The sequence below is a fragment of the Anolis carolinensis genome, chromosome 4, assembly GCF_035594765.1.
Source record: "Anolis carolinensis isolate JA03-04 chromosome 4, rAnoCar3.1.pri, whole genome shotgun sequence".
Taxonomy (NCBI): domain Eukaryota; kingdom Metazoa; phylum Chordata; class Lepidosauria; order Squamata; family Dactyloidae; genus Anolis; species Anolis carolinensis.
This window is the reverse complement of record NC_085844.1, coordinates 252,490,503-252,514,516: the sequence shown is the minus strand read 5'-3', so window position 1 is coordinate 252,514,516 and position 24,014 is coordinate 252,490,503. Positions and strand designations below refer to the sequence as shown.

At 44.3% G+C, this 24,014-nt stretch overlaps 1 protein-coding gene across 1 annotated transcript in view; it reads left to right on the top strand.

Annotated features, from left to right (window-relative positions):
- The window catches only part of ctnnbl1 (catenin beta like 1), a 168,888-nt gene that overhangs the window by 71,824 nt on the left and 73,050 nt on the right, over nt 1–24,014 (top strand). Inside the window, exons 6-10 of the mRNA XM_062979756.1 lie at nt 1,697–1,790; nt 5,861–5,952; nt 15,965–16,037; nt 16,321–16,379; nt 19,223–19,371. Coding sequence (XP_062835826.1) covers nt 1,697–1,790; nt 5,861–5,952; nt 15,965–16,037; nt 16,321–16,379; nt 19,223–19,371 — 467 coding nt within the window. The remainder of the gene's footprint in view (nt 1–1,696; nt 1,791–5,860; nt 5,953–15,964; nt 16,038–16,320; nt 16,380–19,222; nt 19,372–24,014) is intronic.

Here is a 24,014-nt window from a genome sequence, read left to right as displayed (position 1 = left end):
CCTTCATTCTCGTAACGCGAAAGGAGTTCCTGGCAAATTTCAAGTCTGTGCGCTTTCATTTGAGGCATCAGCATCCTGGGTACCCATCATGCACAAGCAATGCAATAATGTGACCCACATGTTCTGGTGAAATGCTGATTATGCTTGAAATTTCTCTCTGAATGATACGACAATCATCCTGAATCAATCTGTCAACCTTTTGCTTGTGAAACTCGGTGGTTGCTGTCACAGGACATCTAACTCTTTGCTTGTCACGCAAGTCAGATGTTCTCACCTCAACACCTTCAAACTTACTCGCCCAACGATGAACAGTACTCACACCAACACAATCACCATAAACAGCTTGCATTCTCTGATGAATCTCCTTTGGGGTGACACCTTCTGCTGTCAAGAATTCATGACTGCACGTTGCTTAAGTCGAAATTGGCCGACCGTCTGCGCAGGGTTCTATACTTCGCACTTTAACAACACAACCGTTCAATGCTAAGGCTTCCCGCTAAATGGAACTGTAGAGGAGAGTCTACCGAACAAGCCAGGACCTGCCGCAGACCAGGACTGCCATCTGTTGAGGAATTACCAAGGTGGAGGCATTATTTTTCATTCGATCCTCGTATGTATGTATGTGTGCGTGTCTGTATATATGTGTGTATGTGTTTGTGTAGACACACATACACACACACACTTGCTTCACTGCCAACAAAACCTCTGAAGATGCCATTAGCCACAGATGCAGGCGAAATGTTAGGAGACAATACTTCTGGAACATGGCCATACAACCCAAAAAAACTCACGGTAACTCTGTAACCATTGAGCCTCGCGAAGGAGCACCTGTCAAGACTTGGATGCGGTTGATGACAACTGGGGGCTTCTGCCTGGCATTTTGGGAAGCAGGGAGATTATAAATCACTCAAGACTTGACTGGGGAATAGCAGACTTGTGACAAGGTTCATATTCCTCAGATGTTTTCTTCTTGTTTTTCTCCCCCTGTCACATCTGACTCTGAAAAAATTGCCCAATTAATTAAAGGGGGAAAAAAACATTGCGGTGGAGTTTTCTGGGGGAAAAGCTTTGACAAGAAGATTGTTCCTTGATCAAAACATTCCTTGCCAGAGTGATTCTTGTTTTCTTTTTTCCCCTTGGCAGCGTTTGATATCTGGCAATGCACCAACTTAGAATCATAGAGTTGAAAGAGACCCCCAAGGGCCATCTAGTCCAACTCCTTTCTTTCTACCAGGCAGGAAAACACAGTCAAAGCCCTCCCAAAAGAGAAGGGCTCGTGGAGGAGACTCCACCAGGTTCCCAGGCAGAATAATCCACTGTCCAACAGTTGTTCTTACCATCAGGAAGATCTTCCTAATGTTCAAGTGGAATTTCTTTTTCTGCAGCTTGAATCCATTGCTCCATTGTGTCTTAATTTCAAGAGCAGCAGAAAATAAACTTGACCCCTTCTTCCCAGTGGGACATTCTTGAAACCTTGCTCTCAAGTCCTCTTCTCTCTGCCTTTTTTTCCTCTTTTCTCCAAGCTAAAGCTTTCTCAGCCGTTCCTCACAGGGCTTGGTTTCAAAACCTTTGACCATTTTGGTGGCCTTTCCCTGGACACACCCCAGCTGCACTCACTTTGCCAAGAACTGGTCACAGGTTTGTTTCGTGTGAGATCTGGCCAAAGCAAACATCTCTCCCTTTTTTTGCATCCCAGGTGGACGGTCAGGTGGTGGCGTTGCTGGTGCAGAACCTGGAGCGCTTGGATGAGAACGTCAAGGAAGAGGCTGATGGTGTCCACAATACTTTGGGTAAGCGGGGCCGGGGTCAAGGGACTGTGAAGGGGACATCATGATTGATTTGATGGGGAAAGCTTGGCATGTCTTAGCCTGGGTGACTCAATTTTGGGGGGTCCTAGATGTTAGAAATAGGGCAGCATTTCTAATCATGAAAGAAAATTCTGTTTGATGAACATGTGGTTGATTTAGAGCACCTGGGTATGACTCTAAATGTCATGATGCAATGCCTAAGAGGTGTGGTAATGGGAGGGTTATTGCAAAGGGGTTGCATCAGCCAGTGTCCCTTACTGATGACCAATTAGCAGGTGATTATATAAAGAATTCATCTTCCTCTCTCCTATGTGACTTAGTGTGAGTATCTGTGTTTGCAATGACAAGCTGAAAGTGGATCTGCGTATCCTGTTTGTACATTTATATGTACTGCAATGCTGAAAATTAAAGCCTCCAGATATTTTGGATGAAAACATGAATCCATGAATTTACTACACAGATAAGGTCAGATGCTGGCATTTGGACACTGCTGATAAACGGGCTGAAGCACATGTGATTGCTGTTAAAGGCTTTGCTTGCTTCTTGGATATTTGCTATTCAGTTTGCAATGGTTTGGGGAGGTCGTGATTTGGAAACTATAAATCATTTCGTGTACAAGCACATCCTGCAACACAGGAGGCACATTTCCCACCAACGAAATCCCTCAATCATATCCTAGAGGCAATGACCCAGGAGAGTCCTTTATTCCAACAAGAACTGACTTCATTGTGAACTTTGGGTCCCTGCTTGTTGGCAGAAGGCCTCTTCTTTCCTAAAATGGCTCAGAGAGGAGCAAAGCCATGGAGGAATTGTGGTCCACACCTGCTGGGAGCCAAATTTTTTTCAAAATATCATTGTGCAAGGTTTGTGGCTCTGCAAGTCCCCTGACAGAACAATTAAGCACCAGAACCCATGCCATTCACCCACCTCTTCTTCCTGAAATTCTGGGCATGTTCAATCGTATTGCTAAACTCTGCTCCATGTATGTGTTGGAAAGCATGGAGGGCAGGTTGCCTCACATCTCCTGCTTTCTGTGCCTGGCCTTGTACCTCAGTATCTCTTTCTAACCTTTGGGAAAGTGCTCAGAGGCCAGAGGTAGGGCCACTTTGCTTTGCAGTTACAGTGTTGGGGGAAAAAGATAAACTTGCTTGCCAAGAAATCTCAGAGTGAGTGGAGAATTCCTTGTAAATCATCAGTGCCAGCTCTGAAAATCATCACTTGTCTAATGAAATGATGGTTAAAGCTAGAAGGTACTTTGGTCTTTTCATACCCAATGCATACCTGTCAACTAAAGGACAGATCTGGTCTTTTTAGTTGTATTAACCTTTAATTTATCAAAGCCAGTCAATCTTTAAAACCACCCTGAAGAAGTTCGAACCTAATTCTAGGTTTCTTTGCCCTGCCAGATGAATTTTGACAAGTCCTTGTTCCTTTGCTTGAAAGAGGTGTCATTAACTAGAATCGGAATAGTTTGGAATAAATATAATATTTTTGGTGAGGATGTTCATTTTAATGGCCGAAATGCTCCCTAGAAATGATAGGTGTCTCTGAGATGGTTAGAAAACATGCTTTAAAACGGAAGATATTTTTAAATGTAAGCTCAGGGGAAGAAGTGCCAACACTACTTTCTTAGAGAATTCTCTGCTGACAGCTTCCATGCCCAAGTCATGTTCGGAGCAGAGCAAACCTATTTCCAGCCTTCTATTACAAATAATAGATACCTGCAGCTGCCTGTTTTCCTTCAGACTAATGTTTCCCTCGAAGGCTGATGTTGGAAGCGGATGGTAATTTGCAAAGAAGCCCCATTTCCTTGAAACACAACCCATTTCTCCGGCTCCCAGACAACGCAATGGCCAGAAGCTCTCTTGTTACTCAGTGCTTTTTGGAAAGGTCTATATTTTTTGGGCAGGAATATTTGGTATCTATTGCAGAGTAAAGTAAAGCATAGCCAGGGCTCTATAGGTGAGCTTATAGTAGGAAACAGGAGAGAAAATATATAGATAAGGTTAACAAAGGTAAAAAATGTACTTTTATGGTGTGGTATAAAATAGTAGATAGACCAAAGAGAGTTTCCTAACTTTGGTGGAATTGTCCCTAATGCCTGATGTTCACATAAGGCTTCTCTTTGCCTCAAGATGCCTTACACATAGAGACATGGGAGTCAGCATTAGGGACACTTCCACCAAAGTTAGGAATAATGATATACTAAAGGCTTTTGGGAAGAAGAAGGGGAAAGTGGCCTCTTCATGAAGACAGGAAGCAAAAACACCTTAAGTTACATAGATCTAGGAAACAGAAGTAAAAGGAAGACAGCAGGGTTCCCTCTGACCCTGATAGCCCTATAGACCTGTTGCACTAGGGTTCTGAAGCCTCTCTTCACCACAAACCACACACTGCCCAGGTAATTAAAAGCAGAGTATATAAAAAGCAAGCAAATTTAAAAGAGAGAATCAAAGATCAAAAGATTATTTCTATAAAAGCCAAGAATCCAAAAATCCATTCAAAGAAAGCTTCCAAAGAGATATCCAAAGACAAGGTAACATGAATCCAAGGCAGGCAAACTACACCACACAGGAACAGGAAGCAGGAACAGTTTAGAAACTTGAGTACATGAATTCCAAGAACACATGCCCAAAAAAACGAGAACTCGTTACCTGAACACAGTGTTGCTTTCTCAAAGATTGTACCACCAGGAACCATTTTAAAAGCCCCAGATCCTCCCATGACATCATTTCTCATGCACTTGCTTCTCTGTTCCTTATCTCTAATTCTCTGGGAAAAGTGAGTCTGTCTTTGTTGCATGCCCTGTCTCCGCACCTCCAATCTCCTTGACCTAAACAAACATTTGTCCCCCATATTTCTCTCAGCCTGCACTTCTGGCAAGTTCCCATGGAAAGGGATCTCGCTTTCTCCAGTCTCTTGGAAACTGCCAGGAGGAGATTCCAAAACACCTCTCTCTGGGCCTCTTCCCTTCTCCTCTGGGCCCTCTGAATCTCTCCCAGCATCCCCTTCGTTCTCATCTGAACACTCAGAATCTGACCAGGTTACAACAAGACCATTGTTGATGGTCAATAATTTTTATTAAGCATTTCCAAATTAAATATAAATAATTTCACACTGAGGGAATGGGGGTGAGGGGAGAAAGGATAATAATGAGATAAGAGTTGTTATTAATTGGCTAACCCTTTACAAATATCTAATATGCCACAAAGAGAGAACAAAAAGAAAAGTGGGGTTTGTCAAAACGGGAGGGAGGATCTTGTACAAAGTTATTGTTGTTACAGCTAAATCTTCATCTCTGTTCCATTAATGCACATTATAAGAGATTGGAGATTCTATATATCCTCTATAACAAATCTAATTTTAATCTATTAGTTGTATCTTCTTTTTCCTTCTTATATTGTCTTATATTAAATAGTATTAAATAAAAAATTACCATATATCACTCTGTCCTTAACATGCTTCCTCTCTTTTTGCATTACACAAAACTTATGTAATTCTGTATAACCAATCCATTTTTGTTTAATCCCTCCCAATCTTATTAAGTGATACTGGTTTATCAGTTATTCAGAATGTGCTATCGACCATTGTTGATGCTTCTTTTCTTCCAGCAATTTCGTGAAAGGAGAGATTTATTTTTATCAGTGGGACTAGAAATTCCTATTGATCTGAATGTTTAAAAATGAGAGCTTGGTTGCCCTTTGGAAAGAGACAAGTACCTGTCCACGTGTGTGGGTTTTTTAAGGCAACGCCTTCTCTAACCATAGAAGTGCCCTTTCCAAATTACCTTGTTGAAAATGACACCAAAGCCGTTCCCAGGTGCCGCATCCGAACAACACTTACTTCAAAGAGAAAGGAGGAGGAGGAACCCACTCCCTCTCCTTTTATTTTAAAACTGTGATGCCCTAATTAATGCCTGGCAATTCAAAAAGGAGAAGCTGACACATGCTGAGAATGCGGAGATGACAGGAAGGGATCCTCTTTGTGTCAGCTGGAAATCTGGAACTGACAATCTCTCCTCTCTCTCCCCCACCCCCTTTTCCCCACTCCAGCAATCATTGAAAACATGGCAGAGTTCCGTCCGGAAATGTGTTCGGATGCCGCTCAGCAGGGCCTCATGCAGTGGCTCCTCAAGAGGCTAAAGGTGAGCGCAGGCTTCTTTCCACTTACAACAGGCATGGGCAAAATTTGGCCCTCCTCCAGGTGTTCTGGACGTCAACTCCCACAACAGTGCAAGTCCAAAACACCTGAAGGAGGGCCGAAGTTTGCCCATGCCTGACTTTAAAATGACTTCAACAGATTAGAGTGCTGAGCCAAAACTAACAAAATGAATCCCACCAAGGACAAATGTAAGATACTACACATAGGACCTCATCGCACTATAGCTTGGATTCACTTTAAATCAACTTTAGGGAGAAGACTTTAAACAGCTAAGCCAGACAGGTCCTGGGCCTCGCCAAACAACAAACCCCAGAATTCTACAGGAGGCAGAAACCAGATTTAAAGTGGATTTATGCTCTGGTGTGTTGAGGCACTTCAGCAGAAAAAATGAAATGCAAAGATACAAGATGGCTCAACAACAGAGATGCATGTGACAAAGATCTTGGAGACTTGGTGGACAACAAGTTGAACATGAGCCAAGAGTGTGATGCAGCAGTGAAAAAAAGCCACTGGGATTTTGGGCAGCATCAAAAGGAGTCCAGTGTCCAGATTGAGGGAATAACAACAACAACAACTTTATTTTTATACTCCGCCCCATCTCCCCAAAGGGACTCGGGGTGGCTTACATGGGCCCAAGCATAGGCAAACAGACAATATAAAAGCTCAACGATACAAAAATAAATCAATAAAACAAATAAGATCATATATACAGTAAACATACTTTGATAAAATCCTGGGTAGGCTCCTAAAAAAGAACTGAGCCAGAGAAAGTCATGGTGCCTCTCTATTCGGCTTTGATCAGACGACTTTACCTGGAATATCACTGTGTCTAGTTCTGGGCTCCACATTTCAAGAGATATTGACTATAAGGTGGAAAGTGTCCAGAGGCAGAAGGAGACTAAAATGATCAAAGGTCTGGAGACCATGAATTCCAATGAGGAGTGTCTTAAAGAGCTGGGTCTATTTAGCCTGCAGAAGAGAAGGTTGAGAGAAGACATGGGAGCCATGCATAAATATGTGAAAGGGTGTCATAAGCAAGAGGGAGCAGGCTTGTTTTATTGCAGGAAAGGAGATTCCACCTGAACATTAGAAAGAACTTCGTGACTGTAAGAAGAGTTGTTCAGCAGTGGAAGCTTCTTTCTTGGAGGCTTTTCATAGAATCATAGAATAGTAGAGTTGGAAGAGACCTCATGGGCCATCCAGTCCAACCCCCTGCCAAGAAGCAGGAAATCACATTCAAAGCACCCCCGACAGATGGCCATCCAGCCTCTGCTTAAAAGCCTCCAAGGAAGGAGCCTCCACCACAGCCCGGGGGAGAGAGTTCCACTGTCGAACAGCCCTCACAGTGAGGAAGTTCTTCCTGATGTTCAGGTGGAATCTCCTTTCCTGTAGTTTGAAGCCATTGTTCCCTTGTGTCCTAGTCTGCAGGGCAGCAGAAAACAAGCTTGCTCCCTCCTCCCTATGACTTCCCTTCACGTATTTGTACATAGCTATCATGTCTCCTCTCAGCCTTCTCTTCTGCAGGCTAAACATGCCCAGCTCTTTAAGCCGCTCCTCATAGGGCTTGTTCTCCAGACCCTTAATCATTTTAGTCGCCCTCCTCTGGACGCTTTCCAGCTTGTCAACATCTCCCTTCAACTGTGGTGCCCAGAACTGGACACAGTATTCCAGGTGTGGTCTGACCAAGGCAGAATAGAATAAGGGGGAGCATAACTTCCCTGGATCTAGACGCTATTCCCCTATTGATGCAGGCCAGAATCCCGTTGGCTTTTTTAGCTGCTGCATCACATTGTTGGCTCATGTTTAACTTGTTGTCCACGAGGACTCCAAGGTCTTTTTCGCACACACTGCTGTCAAGCCAGGCTGGGGGACGCCTGTATCTTTGATTTCCATTTTTTCTGCCGAAGTGAAGTATCTTGCATTTGTCCCTGTTGAACTTCATTTTGTTAGTTTCGGCCCATTCTCTCTAGTCTGTCAAGATCGTTTTGAATTCTGCTCCTGTCTTCTGGAGTGTTGGCTATACCTCCCAGTTTTGTGTCGTCTGCAAACTTGATGATCGTGCCTTCTAACCCTTCGTCTAAGTCGTTAATAAAGATGTTGAACAGAACCGGGCCCAGGACGGAGCCCTGCGGCACTCCACTTGTCACTTCTTTCCATGATGAAGACGACGCATTGGTGAGCACCCTTTGGGTTCGTTCGCTTAGCCAATTGCAGATCCACCTAACCGTAGTTTTGTCTAGCCCACATTTTACTAGTTTGTTTGCCAGAAGGTCGTGGGGGACTTTGTCGAAGGCCTTACTGAAATCCAGGTACACTACATCCACAGCATTCCCTGTATCGACCCAACTCGTAACTCTATCGAAAAAAGAGATCAGATTAGTCTGGCATGACTTGTTTTTGGTAAATCCGTGTTGACTATTAGCAATGACCGCATTTGTTTCTAAGTGTTCGCAGACCACTTCCTTGATGATCTTTTCCAGAATCTTGCCTGGTATCGATGTGAGGCTGACCGGACGGTAATTGTTTGGGTCGTTCTTTTTTCCCTTCTTGAAGATAGGGACCACATTTGCCCTCCTCCAATCTGCTGGGACTTCTCCCGTTCTCCAAGAACTCTCGAAGATAATTGCTAGTGGTTCTGAAATAACTTCCGCTAATTCCTTCAATACTCTTGGATGTAGCTGGTCTGGCCCTGGGGACTTGAATTCGTTTAGAGAGGCCAGGTGTTCCTGGACAACTTGTTTCCCTATTTGGGGTTGGATTTCCCCCAATCCTTCGTTTTCCTGGATGGTCATCTGCCTAGGTGCTTTGATTGTGCTTTTCCTGCATGGCAGTGGGTTGGACTAGATGGCCCATGTGGTCTCTTTTAATTTTATTATTCTGTGATTCTACGACTTACAGGCATCCCTTGGGAAGAGTCACAACCTTGCAAAAGCAGCCAGAGTAGAGAACTCTGAGTCTGTTTGGATTTTTTGAAACTTCTGCCCTCCCTGTCCCTAGGTCTTTAGGAACTACCTAGCTGATGGTTCCTAAAAATATCACACAACAAAGTTCCTTCAGTCACTGGTTGCTCTGTTGTGTTCCCTCCCCAACCACCCAGTTGGTCTCACTCTTTCCCTGCTGACTTTTCTCCTCAACTGTAAGGGTGCTAACAAGCATTTATTGAATCTCATTCTGTTGACATGGTGCCTTGAGGTTGGCCAAACATAAATCAGCAGTGTCATGCATCAGCTAAAGAGGCCAATGTGATTCTGAGTTGCATCCATGGGAGCAGAGTGTCCCATTGTGGAACTGTTAGCAGCCTTGAGTCTCCACAGTATAATTAAAGCCAATAATAATAATAATAATTGAAGGAAGTCATAGATATTGACAAGGTGGAAGGTTTCCAGGGGAAGACAATCAAAATGTTCAAAGGTCTGGAAACCACAAATCCCTCTGAGGGAGCTGAGGATGTTGAGCTTGGAGAAGAAAAGGCTGAGAGGAGAGATGAGAGCCATGTTTAAATATCTGAAAGGATATCACATTGAGAAAGGGCCAAGCTTGTTTTCTGCTGCTCTGCAGACTAGGATGGAGCATGGAGCAATGATTAAAATGGCAGGAAATGGGAGTCTGGTGAAGCCTCCTTCTCCTGATGTCCCTCTGTTGGGAGTGCTTGGATTGTGCCTTGCAACCTGTCAGAAGGGGGTTGGACTGGATGGCCTCTGGGGATCCCTTCCAGCTCTGGGATTCTATGATTCTAAGTGGAACTTGGACTGTGGGCAACAGTATCCGTGAGAGGGATGAATGCGCATCGCAACTCAGATTCCATGTTCTGTTCTTTCCTTTTGGACAAACTTCTGGCTGAACTACTAACGAGCAAGGCTTTGGTTTTACATTTAGCAGGAATGGAATCCTATTTTCCTTGATATATCCCTGTAAAGAATATGCCATCAGTTGCAAAAATCCGCAGATGTTTCGCAGTGACCCCCATGTGCTTGTTAGCAGAAACAGCCTGTGATGTCTCATTGCGGCTCACACCGTAGCTGTGATTTCCACGCAAAGAAAAGCCATTTGTCTAATTTCATTCTAGGCAGCTTTCCCTGGAGTGCAGAAGTGTTCTCGGCGCTGTAATTTCTCCTGCCAATTCAAAGACTTAGAAACTTGGGCAAGACGCAAGTGGCAGAGCGGTTTCCCCATTTCAAGGCACCAACGGCACCTACACCATTCCTGGGGCTTTGTGGGCACCGTTTCCTATCTTCCATTCTGGGATTCTCCTGGGTTTGATGAGACGCAGATGGGGAGGGAGGGCTCGTTTCCTTTTGATCCCCGAATGGAGGAGGGTCACAATGGAACTGACTAGTCTTTTGGGCTGTCATTTGCCGACTCGTCTGCCTTAACAGATGCTCTTCCCCTGGAATTGGCAGCTCAGGGATCCCTTTCAGATGCTTCCTCCCTCCCTCCCTTCAAGGCATATGGGGCTTGTTTCCAAACATGCTTCTTCAGAGTCTGGTGGAGCCTCCTTCTCTGGAAGATTTTAAACAGAGGCTGGATGGCCATCTGTCAGGAGGGCTTTGTGTATTCCTGCTTGGTAGAAGGAAGGAGGACTACATGACCTCAAGGGTCTCTTCCAACTCTGCTCCTCAAGATAAAATTGTGATCTCAAGAAGGTTTCGTCCTGGAAACTAAGCAGGAATCCTAAGCACTGGTATGCGCAGGCTGTCAAAACTTCAACCCCTAAATGCAATCAGAGCATGCATACAGTCCATGGTCGAGTCAATAAATCCACTGAGTTACGGGAAAACACAAGAGAGGAATCCAAATTTCCATTCCAGGATCAAGAGCCAATTATCAGAATATAAGGTTGAGTCAAAGTCCAACACCAACGTCCAAGGCTAGTCCAGGTTTCAGGGAGCATGAGAGATTGAGGCCAGGCTCAAGCACTGACGTTGCAGCCAGCAAACAGATAACAATCTTCAGCCCCTTAAAGCCTGCTTTCACAGGTGTTACCTGTTCCTGCATCAATGATCTTAGCAGCTGATACCTTTCTTTCCTTAATTCCTCAAAGACAGGAACAGTTTACTTCTCAGTCTATTTTATAAGTCTCTTGCACTGGTCAGCAGACTCAGTAACCACTTCTTCCATAGATTTTATATCAGGGCATGGCTGAGGAAGCTGCCATTCACTGCTGAGCTCCAGCAATACTGCTGAGCCTTCCACCAGCATTCCCTCATCCATTCTTTCCACAGTCCACAACACAGGAATTTGTTGTGTGCCTTTAACTCCTTTCTGCTGTATAGAAGCCCTAAGATGTTTTCTTGAAAAGATTTGTTTGGATAACATGTTTGCCTAAGGTTGAGAGAGTGTGACTTGCCCACAGCCACCCCATGGGTTTCCATGGCTGAGAGCTGGTTTCAATCCCAACCTTCAGGATTGTTGTCATAGAATCATAGAAGTGGAAGAAACCTCATGTCCATCCCCCCTCATGTCCATCCCCCTGTCCATCCAGTCCATCCCCCTGCAAGAAGCAGGAAAATCTCATTCAAAGCACACCCGACAGATGGCCATCCAGCCTCTGCTTAAAAGCCTCCAAAGAAGGAGCCTCCACCACACTCCGGGGCAGAGAGTTCCAGTGCCGAACAGCTCTCGCAGTGAGGAAGTTCTTCCTAATGTTCAGGTGGAAATGATCCAACTAAATGATCCTGAGCCACTAGCTCATGAGGTACGATCACATTAGGTGAACCATTCTGCAAGAAGGTATCTGCCAAACCATCTGTTGATTGGCCATATGCAGAATCCTAGAGTTGGAAGAGTTCCCCAAATGCCATCCAGTCTAGCCCTCTTCTCCCAGGCAGGAAGACGCAACCCAAGCCTTTCTAGCAGATGGACTTCCAGCCTCTGCTTAAAAATCCCCAGAGAAGAAGACTCTACAGGCCTCCAAGGTGGTTTGTTCCACTTCTGGACAGTTCTTACAGTCGGCAAGGTCTTTCTAAGGTTTAGATGGAATCTTTTTTTTTCCTGTTATTTGGATCCATTCCCTCATGTCCTAGTTCCCAGAATCAGTGTTCTCTCAGGTCTCCTCCATCTTGGGCTTCAGTGAGCCAAATGAATTGTTTGGTTGTCCTGTTGTATTTGGTCTCAGCCGTAATCTCTCCCTTCAGTAAAACAGGGGCTGCTGCAAATGTAAGGAAAGAAATCCATTATGGCCGGTGCAGATGAGCCTCCAGCTTGCTTCCTCTGATCCCTTTCGCTCTGCTCCAGTTGCTTTCAATGGGCCACGGCCAGGAGGCTGTCCGAATGGTGGAACCTTTCTGTTGCTGCAAATCTTGTGGAGAAGGAAAAACTTCTAGCACAGAAAGGGAACAATCAACTGCTGATCTTTTACTGCTCTAATCTAAAAACATTTTTGTGTGTTTGTGAGGTTTTTTTACTGTGTTTTCCTTGCTTTAAAGCATGCACATAATTCCTCCAAAGTGCTGTTTGCTCTCTCTATCTCAGTCCCGTTGTATGGTTATATGAAACTGGTGAACAAAGAGAATGCCAGGAATTTGCTAGACCCACCAACACAATTATATAGCAACTTCTAGGGGAAGTGTAGCATAGGGTTACATGTACTTACTTACTTAGGCGATCCCTCGTAGCTCGAGGAGGATTGTCTTCCATCTCTGGTGTCTTGGGGGTGGGTTCTTAGGTGGCTGAAGAGACCTATTGATCTTCATGTTCTCCCGCATTGAGGACATCGGTTTCCAGGTGGAAGGCGGTCCCGGTCAGTGTTGGCTTGACGGGCCTTCCTCTTGGCACGTTTCTCCCTTAAGCCCTCCATTCGTACCTCTTTGAACTCTGCAGCACTGCTGGTCACAGCTGACCTCCAATTAGAGTGCTCAAGGGCCAGGGCTTCCCAGTTCAAAGTGTCTATGCCACAGTTTTTAAGGTTGGCTTTAAGCCCATCTTTAAATCTCTTTTCCTGCCCACCGACATTCTGTTTCCCATTCTTGAGTTCAGAGTAGAGCAACTGCTTTGGGAGACAGTGATCGGGCATTCGGACAAGGTGGCCAGTCCAGCGGAATTGATGGCATAGGAGCATCGCTTCAGTGCTGGTGGTCTTTGCTTCTTCCAGCACGCTGACATTTGTCCGCCTGTCTTCCCAAGAGATTTGCAGGATTTTTCTGAGGCAATGCTAATGGAAACGCTCCAGGAGTTGGGTGTGACGTCTGTAGACCGTCCACGTTTCACAGGCATAGAGCAGGGTTGGGAGGGGAATGGCTTTGTAAACAAGCACCTTGGTCTCTCTACGGATATCCCGATCCTCAAACACTCTCTGCTTCATTTGGAAAAATGCTGCACTCGCAGAGCTCAGGCGGTGTTGTATTTCAGTGTCGATGTTGACTTTTGTGGAGAGGTGGCTGCCAAGGGAGCGGAAATGGTCAACATTTTCTAATGTGACACCATTAAGTTGTACTTCACCTTGTTGATGGGAAGCTTCCCACCAGTGTGGAAATCATCTATCAGACAGATGTCAAGCTATTTAACCTCAGCAGACTGAGAGCCAAAACCAAGGTCATTACAACATCTGTTATAGAACTCCAATATGCCGATGACAACATATTCTGTGTGCACTCAGAAGAAGACCTACAAGCCACTCTAAACACCTTCGCAGAAGCATATGAGAAGCTCGGCCTCTCATTGAACATCGAGAAAACCAAAGTGCTCTTCCAACAGGCACCAGCTCATCCCTCTGCAAAGCCAGGAATACAACTTAATGGTGGTTACATGTAGCAGCATAGGGAACCTAGCAAATGGCACAGGTAAAGGGAAGCAGTGGGATGCTGCATATTTGTTAAAAAGAGATGCATCACCGAGGGTGCCTTTTGTCGCAGCTGCCATTCATTGGGTCTGCGCTTGACTCCTCCTGAAATTATGGCTGACTCTTCAGTGTTTGTTTTGGGCCTTTTGCCCTTCTCTAGGGCTGGAGACAGCTTACAAATGAAGACAAGTTCAGGGTGGCTGAAAGCATGCACAATGTCCTCCCTCTCAGGACCAGACTCCTGACCCAGCTTCCTGCTGGTTTTTAAATACCTTTCTCCATCGTTCCGAAAACTGCTGACACTCTCCCAGGACAAGGCTGCAAATCACCCTCCTCTGCAAAGGAGCAGCAGTCGCCTGGGCTTTCCAAAAGCAAGCAAGACATGTCTATCTCGCCCATGGAATAGCTCAGGCATGGGCAAACTTGGGGCCTCCCTCCAGGTGTTTTGGACTTCAACTCCCACAATTCCAATTGTGGGAGTTGAAGTCCAAAACACCTGGAGGGTCGGAATTTGTCCATATATCCCATGTCCATACAAAACCCGTATAGAGGCCAAGTACTAATCCTTGGAAATAGTCCTTGCAACTCTTTGACCCAACTGAGCCCAAAAGCAATGCTAGGGATGGAGGATTCCTGCCTTAACTACTTTCATAGAATCCTAGATTTGGAAGAGACCCAAAGGGGATCCAGCCCAACCCGTTCCACCACCTAGGGATGCATGGGAAATAAGCTTCTTCCCTTCTCTCTTTTCAACATAACACCCTTTCAGATATTTAAACATGAACTCATGGTGCCTTTCTCTGCTCACCTTCCATTTGGTCCATATCCCTCTTCAGTTGCTTTGCCCAGAACTGGACACAGGGTTATTCTTCCAGGTGAGGTCTGACCAAAGCGGAAGAAGAGAAGAGGGTTTATCACTTCCCTCGATCTGAACATTGTTCTCACTGGCTATTTCGGCTGTGGCATCACACTGTTGGCTCATGTTCATCTTCTGGTCCACTAAGGCCCCTTCTGCACTGCCATATAAAATGCAGATTATCTGCTTTGAAGTGGATTATATGTCAATGTAGACTTATATAATCCAGTGCAAAGCAGATAATCCAAATTATTTATCAAAGTAGATAACCCACATTATTGCCTTTGAACTGGATTATATGAGTCTAGGAAAGGTAAGGGTTTTCCCCTGACATTAAGTCCAGTTGTGGACTTAAGACTCAGGGGAATGGTGCTCATCTCCATTTCTAAGCTGAAGAGCCGGCGTTGTCCGTAGACACCTCCAAGGTCATGTGGACACTGGCATGACTTTATGGAACTCCATTTCCTTCCTGCCGGAGCAATACCTATTGATCTACTCACATTTGCATGTTTTTGAACTGCTAGGTTGGCAGAAGCTGGGGCTAATAGTGGGTGCTCATTCTGCTCCCTGGTCCGCAAGTTCAGCAGTTCAGTGCTTTACACGCTGTGCCACCAGGGGCTCCATATACGGTTCTACACTGCCATATAATCCAGTTCAAAGCAGACAATCTGAATTTTATACAGCTGTGTAGAAAGAGCCCAAATGAACCCAATGAGTGGAGATACAGTGGGGTATAAATCAATATAACAACAAAAACAACAACAACAACAACATGAGTCAACACTGCCATATAATCTACTTTGAAGCAGATAATTGGTATTTTATGGCAGTGTAGAAGGGGCTTATGAGGGTCATGTTGGATCCTGTTCTCTGGAGTATTTGTTCTCCCTCCTGATTTGGAATCATCTGCAAATTTGATCAGCATGCCTTCTATTTTAACTCTGGGTTGCAGTGAGTTTTTCGTGCTTTATGGGCATGTTCCAGTAGCACCGCTAGTGGAACATGGCCATACAGCCCAAAAAAGTCACAACAATTCAGTGTTTCCGACCATGAAAGCCTTCAACAAGACATATTTGAACTCTGATTGGAGGAATCTGCTTTCCTATAGTTTGCATCCGGTCTCTGGAGCATCAGAAAACAAGCCTTCTCCTTCCTGAATAGAATCTCCTTTTCAGATATTTAAACATTCGTCTCTTCTCCCCTTCTCTCAGCCTTCTCTTTTCCAAGCTAAACATCCCCAGCTCCCTCAGCTGCTCCCCAGAGGGATTCATAGTTTGTATACCTTTGACCATTTTGGCCGCCCTTCTCTGGACACGTTCCATCTTATCAGCATCTTATATCTCCACTTTGTTTCTTGAACAGGCCAAGATGCCCTTTGATGCCAACAAGCTCTACTGCAGCGAGGTGCTGGCCATTCTTCTCCAGAATAAAGATGGTAAGCTGTTCTGCCCACAACCCTCAAGCCTTGCCGTTGATATTTCGTGTGGACGGTCAGGGGACGAATCCGAGACGGCTTTTGCCCTATTTGCCTTTTGCATGAGTGCGTGTCCTCTCTCTCTCTCTCTCTCTCTCTCTCTCTCCATCCCTCTCCCAGTCCTTTCAGCATCTTGTGCGCTCTGTCAAGCCATATTGATTTTGTCTGCTGATATATCCGTGTTAGATGGCTGTAAAACCTGACAGCCGGTTTCATTTTTCCTCCCCTCTCTCCCTTCCTGTAGACAACCGGGAATTGCTTGGGGAACTGGATGGAATTGATGTGCTGCTTCAGCAGTTATCGGTGAGTAATCCCCTGCCATTTTGCCTGCCCCGGAGAACCCCGGAGCCATAGCTGTGTGTGCCTGCGCGTGTTTCTGTGGATCTGTGAGCAAAACAAGAGGAGAAAGAGTTGGAAGTTGAGACTCAGACTTGAGGGAGGAGACGGAGAACTCCTGAACCACAAGGTGGAGAAGAATCTGTGTCACTTTGGATATAAATTAAGTACTAATACATATACATATACTGTATATACTTGAATATAAGCCTAATTTTTCAGCCCTTTTTTTAGGACTAAAAAAGCCCCCTTCGGCTTATACTCAGGTGAGGATCCTGGCTGGCTTACATTTGGGTCAGCTTATACTCGAGAATATATGGTACATTTATTATTTTTCTCTATTATTATTGGTATTATTACATTTATTATTGTACTCTATTATTGTTGCTACTATTACATTTATTTTACTCTATTATTATTATTATTATTATTATTATTATTATTATTAATAATAATAATAATACATTTATTATTTCATTCTGATATTATTATTATTACATTTATTATTCTACTCTATTTATTATTACATGTATTATTTTCCTGTATTTATTATTATTATTACATGTATTATTTTACTCTATTATTATTAAAAGGATACATAAGTACATTTACATTGAAGATGAGAATAATGATTTAATCAGAGTTAGACAGTCTTATCTTAAATTAGAGCTTGATGTAAATATTCAAAAACATTTAACCTACTGATGCCTCACTTAATGTAATTTTTTTGGTATCTATTTTTATTTCTTAAATTTCCCACCCTCGGCTTATACTTGAGTCAATGATTTCCCAGTTTTTTTGTGGTAAAATTAGATGCCTCAGCTTATATTCGGGTCAGCTTATATTCGAGTATATACGGTAGATTTGTTGTTGTTTTGTTGCTGTTGTGTGCCTCCAGGTCAACCCTGGATTTTTACATTATGGCTTTACTTGGACATGATTGCTTTCTTGCCTTTCCCTTCTTCTAAGGCCGAGAGAGTGTGACTTGCCCAAGGCCAACCAGATGTGATTGCCAAGCAGGAATTCGCAACCTAGTTTGCATCTACAGCTTAGAATTAATGCAGTTTGATACCACTTCAACATCCATGGCTCAGTTCTATGGAATTATGGGAGTTGTAGTTTTCCAAGGTCTTTAGCCTTCTCTGCCAAAGAGTGCTGGTTCCTCACCAAATACAACTCCCAGGGTTGCATAGCACAGAACCATGGCAATTAAAGTAGGGTCACTCTGCATTAATTCCATCGTGTAGATGCACCTTTAGTCCCACACTCAAACCACTGTACAAAACTCTCTCTTGCACCAAAGTCTGAAACAATATGAAGTCTGCATTAGTCCCTACTTTTGTCCCGAAATACATGGTTGACTATCCCTTATCCAGAATGTTTAGGATCAGAAGTAACTTTTATTTTGGAATACCTATTTTTGGAATACCTGTTTAAGGAGCTTCACTGGCTGCCATTTACTTTCCGGGCCCAATTCAAGGTGCAGGTTATCACCTACAAAGCCCTAAACGGTTTGGGACCCACCTACCTTAGAGACCGCATCTCCCTCTATGAACCCACACGTTCTCTTCGCTCGTCGGGGGAGGCCCTTCTCTCGCTCCCACCACCCTCGCAGTCGCGGTTGGTGGGGACGAGGGAGAGAGAGGGCCTTCTTCGTCGTGGCCCCCCGGCTTTGGAACTCTCTACCTAGAGAGATCAGGCAGGCCCCCACCCTCCTCTCCTTCCGGAAGAGCTTAAAAACCTGGCTCTTTCAAAAGGCCTTCGATGTTTAGTTGTTGCTGGATTGATCTATCTGTCCATTCCATAATAGTCCCATTGTTGTTGTCTTGCCATTTTATACCGCACTTTATTGTCCAACTGTGAAATTTCCTTTTTCCATTTCGTATCACTCTGCATTTCGCCTGGGATCTACGAATTCGTCTCCTGTTTTTAACACTGTATCCTGCTTGTTGATTTTAATGATTGTTTTTATTGATGTTGATGTTTTTACTGGGATAATTGTTTTATTGCTTTGTTACTGTTTTGTTTGTTTTATCGGGTCTGGCCCCATGTAAGCCGCCCCGAGTCCCTTCGGGGAGATGGGGCGGGGTATAAAAATAAAGTTGTTGTTGTTATTATTATTATTATTATTATTATTATTATTATTATTATTATTATTGAATATACATACATAACACTATGCAAAAAATTTGGGGGAAAAAATCTGTTCCTGGTTTGAATGTGTTATTTCCTGTTTGATTGTGTGTCCCTTACTTTGAAAGTAGTTGCTCTACTCCAGAAACTTTGTTTTTGTGGCACAAACTAGGTTAAATTGGTTGAGACTCAATGAGATATTCATTAAAAAACTAGAGCGAAATTTGCTGCAGGGTGTTCCTCCTGCAAAAACAAAGTTTTTGAAGTTTAATAAACTTTTTCCATGTTTTCGTGATAGAATCAATTAGGAAATGACATTTATAACCCAGGAACAAAAATTTTGTTACGTAGTGTAGTGAGACCTCTTGGAGATGGGCCCCAAGTCTAAATACAAAATACATTCATGATTCCTATATTACTTATACACATAGCCTGAAGGTCATTTTATGCACAATATGTTAAATAATGTTTTGCATGACACAACTGGTGTATATTGAAAGCAAAGGTGTCACTACCTCAAACCGCCATGTGGTCAGTTTGGCATTTTGGGGCATTTCTGATTTCTGGATAAGGGATGCTCAGCTTGTATTGAGCCAACCCATGGAGTTTGGTGCATGAAGTTCTGATTTTTCTAGGTGCAACAGATACTCATGGCTCTTGGTTCCTCCTCCCTTTAGGTGTTCAAGCGCCACAATCCCAGCACCGCGGAGGAGCAGGAGATGATGGAGAACCTCTTTGATTCACTGTGCTCCTCGCTGATGCTGAGCTCCAACCGGGAGCGCTTCCTGAAGGGGGAGGGGCTCCAGCTGATGAACCTCATGCTCAGGTAACCAAGCACTGCGCACCTGCGCGTGTCAACTTCACTGTATGTGTCGATTTCCAGTCCCGCTTTGGTCATATCAACACTCAGCATATTTGCTAGGGACAAGGGAGACAGGGACTCCTCAGTGGCTGCTCTCAGATGGTGAAATTATTACCTATGAGGGTTTTAAGAGTTCATTCACACTTCAGAATCATTGCAGTTTTGACTCCACTTGAAGTGCAGCGGCTCAATGTTATGGAATCCTGGGAGCTGTAGTTTCACAAGGTCTTTGGCCTTGAAGTGCAGGCTACAACTCTCAGGATTCCATAGCATTTAACCTTTGCAGTTAAAGTATTGTCAAACTGCACAAATTCCTCACTGCAGATGTACTCTTAGGCCCCTTCTACACTGCCATTTAAAGTTCAGATTGTCTGCTTTGAACTGGATTATGTGGCAATGTAGAGTCAGATAACGCAGTTCAAAGCAGATAATGTGTATTATCTGTTTTGATAATCGCGATTATCCGGGACCTTAGTTTGCCTTCTTCCCCTGTCATTTCTACCGCTGTTCTGCTTGTTTAGACAGACCTTTGGTTGTTAACCGGCCGTTGTATGGGAGCCTTTGAATGTCTATACTTTTCCCATCTTCATTATTATGTTCTAAATGTTTTTACGTTTGTTTTCAAATGTATTTTTGAATTGCTTATTGTGTGTGTTTTGAGCGTCTGTATTTTAAATGGGTTTCATGGGATAGAGCAGACATGAGCAAACTCCGTCCCTGCACGTGTTTTGGACTTCACTCCCACAATTCCTAACAGCCTGTAGGAAATTGTAGGACTTGGAGTCCATAACACTTGGAGAGTCAAAGTTTGCCTGTGCCTCGTGAAACCTCTCTTTTCTAGCACATGGTAGTATTATTTCTCCTCCCTGGAAGTGACACACAATGTAGTTTGATACCACTTCAACATCCATGGCTCAGTTCTATGAAATTATGGGAGTTGTAGGTTTCCAAGGTCTTCAGCCTTCTCTGCCAAAGAGTGCTGGTGCCTCACCAAACTACAACTCCCACGATTGCATAGCACTGAGCCATGGCAATTAAAGTAGGGTCACTGCATTAATTCCATTGTGTAGATGCACTTTTAGTCCCACACTCAAACCACTGCACCAAACTGTCTTTTGTATCAAAGTCTGAAACAATATGAAGTCTACGTTAGTCCCTCCTTTGTCCTGAAATACTTTTTACAGTATTTATTTACAGTATTTATATTTCACCCTTTTCACCCCAAAGGGGACTCAGGGCGTATCACAATGCGCACATACGTGGCAAACATTCAATGCCATTAGACATACAACACGCAGACACATCTCAATGGCTCCTAGTTCCTGGAAGCTGGGAGTTTTTCGAGGGCCTACAAGTGGATCCTCTTTTTCTCTTACATCCTTCTGAATGTCCCATCTTCTCCATCTGGGTCTTGGCTTTGTTCCCCCCAATAACCTATTCCCTGCACCCCAAAAGGCATCCAAAGCAGGGCAAGAACTGAGCTCCCCTTGTCTTTGCTCAGTGTTGCATTTGGTGGGAAGCCTAAGCTGAAAGGAGAGGCGCCAGGCAAGGCATGATATATTCCTGCTAGTGGAGGCTGGCTAATGCTCAGCAACAGCAGCAGGGAACTGAATAAATAACCAGGAACATGGATTATTCAGATAGGAGTGCTGAGTTGTCTTAAGGCTAATTAAAGCAAGGCTACAAACCTCCGAAAGAGCGGCGGACACAGCTCCCCCCTTTCCCCCCCAGCCTCCGGCCTCCTGGATTTTTCTGTCCTTTTTCTCCTCTGCAAATGCTAAGCCGGTCAGCTAGCCTTGCAGAACTAATTACCTGGAGCCCTTGGGCCGGAAGGGTGGGACCGCGCATTTTAATTTCAAGTTTTTTGGTAATGATCCCTTTATCCTGCGCTCTCCCCTCCGTCACCCCGGCTATTTCGGGCTGTGCTGTTTACCCTCAAAACCCTGCTGGCAAATAACAACAAGGAGGCAACGTCTCTCTCTCTTTCCCTGGACGTGGTTGTGTGCGCTGAAAAGTCGTCGCTCTGAAGGACAAAGCGGGGATCAGCCAGCCGCCCCATCTGTTGCCACTGCGATTCGGAAAAATAGAGCGGGTGTGGATTTGTGTGTCCTTTTCCCTGGCAGGGAAGGAAGGCTTGGAAGCAGACCCTGCCCTTCTCGGTCCCAGGAGGTATCATGGAATCCTCGAGCCGGAAGGGTCCCCCAGAGGCCATCCAGCCCAACCCATTCTGCCAGGCAAGAAGACACCATCTGAGCCCTCCCGACAGCCATTCGGTTTCTGTTTATGGGATCATAGGGTTGAATCCAACATGACCTTTGTACGAGGGTTGAATGAAAAGTAATGCCTCCACCTTCATTATTAAGTTTTGGATGGGAGTATTTTAATAAATCCAAACGCAGAAATAATCCTTAGAACGTGCTCTTTAACTACTACTATTCACTTTTCCACCTGATCACCAGACAATTGGATACATTTCTGCCAACGATGAACAAGTTTTCTGAAGCTGTCATGGAAGAAGTTGACACTCTGTTTCCGTAACCGGTGTCTCACAGGACCCATCGTACACAGATCTTCCGATAGCCAAGCAAAGCAATAATGTGTCCCACACGTTCTTGTGAAATGCCGATGATGCTTGAAATTTCTCTCTGAGGGATACATCGATCATCCTGAATCCATCTGTCCACCTTTTGCTTGTGAAACTCAGTGGTTGCTGTCACAGGACTTCCAACTCTTTGTTTGTCACACAAGTCAGATGTTCCCACCTCAATATCTTTCAACTTGCTGGGCCAACGACACACAGGACTCACATCAACATGATCACCATAAACAGCTTGCATTCTCTGATGCATCTCCTTTGGGGTGACACCTTCTGCACGTTGCTTACATCGCATTGACCGACTGTCTGCGCAGGGTTCCATCCTTCACACTTTAACAACACAACCGTTCAATGCCAAGGCTTCCTTCCAAATGGAACTGTAGAGGAGAGTCTACTGAACAAGCAGGACCTGCCGCGTACCAGGACTGCCATCTGTTGAGGAGTTACGAAGGTGGAAGCATTACTTTTCATTCAACCCTCGTAGATTAGAGCACTGATTGGTGAAAGCGAACAAAATTAACTTCAATAGGGAGAAATGTACAACACTTAGGCAATAAAAGAAAAATAGGATGGGGAGCACCTGGCTTGAAAACAGTCCATAGGAAAGGGATCTAGGAGTTTTAGGAGAGCTGAACATGAGCAAAGAGGGTGATGGAGCAGCTAAAAATGCCAATGTGGTTTTAGGCTGCATCAAGTCTAGCGCCCAGACCAAGGGAAGTCATGGTCCCACTCCATTCTGCCTTGTTTAGATCTTACCTGGAATAATAGTCCTGTGTCCAGTTCTGGGCAAAGCAATTCGGGAAGGAGATGGACAATGTGGAAGTAGTCCAGAGAAGGGCCACCAAAACATCTGGAAGCCATGAATCCCTCTGTGGAGAGGCTTTGGGATTTGGGGATGTTTAGCTTGAATAAAAAACGGCTGAGATGACAGCCATGTTTAAGCTTTGGGGAAAAAAATGTCACATTGAGAAAGCTTGTCTTCCTCTGCTCTGGAGACCCGGTCTCGGTGGATCCATGGATTCAAATTACAGGGGAAGAGATTCCACCTAAACATTAGGAAGAACTTCTTTATGGCAAGATCAATCAAATAGTTTATTGTCCTAGCCCAAGGCCATGACAAAAAGGTGCAGGTGCAGGGTGTACAGAATAGTCCCCTCAAAGCAAACAGGAAGCACAAGATAACAAACAAAGGCAAACTTCATGCTCACACAAAGAGCAAAAAAATAATGTGAATTATTGATAGCTACTGGGGGGGGGACAAATTAGCCCCTTGAGTCTCCATAGCAGTTGATGGCAATTTTATCCAGCTCTCTCTTTCTGATCTTTTTGCAAACAAATCAAAGAGGGCCACTTCATAGGTTACATAATCATTTGAGTTGCTTAGTAAAAACAGAACCGCTTCTACAAGAGAGTAGCCATTGTCTTTTATCAGCTGGGGTTTAAAATATCTTTCTCTCGGGTCACTATAGCAAGTAGTGCACAATGTCTTCCACCTGACATTGCCTACAGATGCAAAGACTGTTTTCCAGTGGCACACAATGGCAACACCCATCTAACACTGTGGTGGGCTGTTGTATGTTTTCCGGGCTGTATGGCCATGTTCTAGAAGAATTCTCTCCTGACATTTCGCCCTCATCTATGGCAGGCATCCTCAGAGGTTGTGAGGTATGGAGAAACTAAGCAAGGAAGGTTTATATATATCTGTGGAAAGTCCAGGGTGAGAGAAGAACTCTTGTCAGTTGGAGGCCAGTGTGAATGTTGCAGTTAATCACCCTAATTAGCATTGAAAAGCTTCATCTCCTGGCCTTTCCTGCCTGGGGACATCCTTTGTTCGGAGTCGTTAGATGCCCATGTATGGAACTCCTCTGTTTTCAGAGTGTTGTTTCTTATTTACTGTTCTGATTTTTGAGGGTTTTTTTTTAATACTGGTAGCCAGATTTTGTTCATTTTCATGGTTTCCTCCTTTCTGTTGAAGTTGTCCACATGCTTGTGAATTTCAATGGCTTCTCTG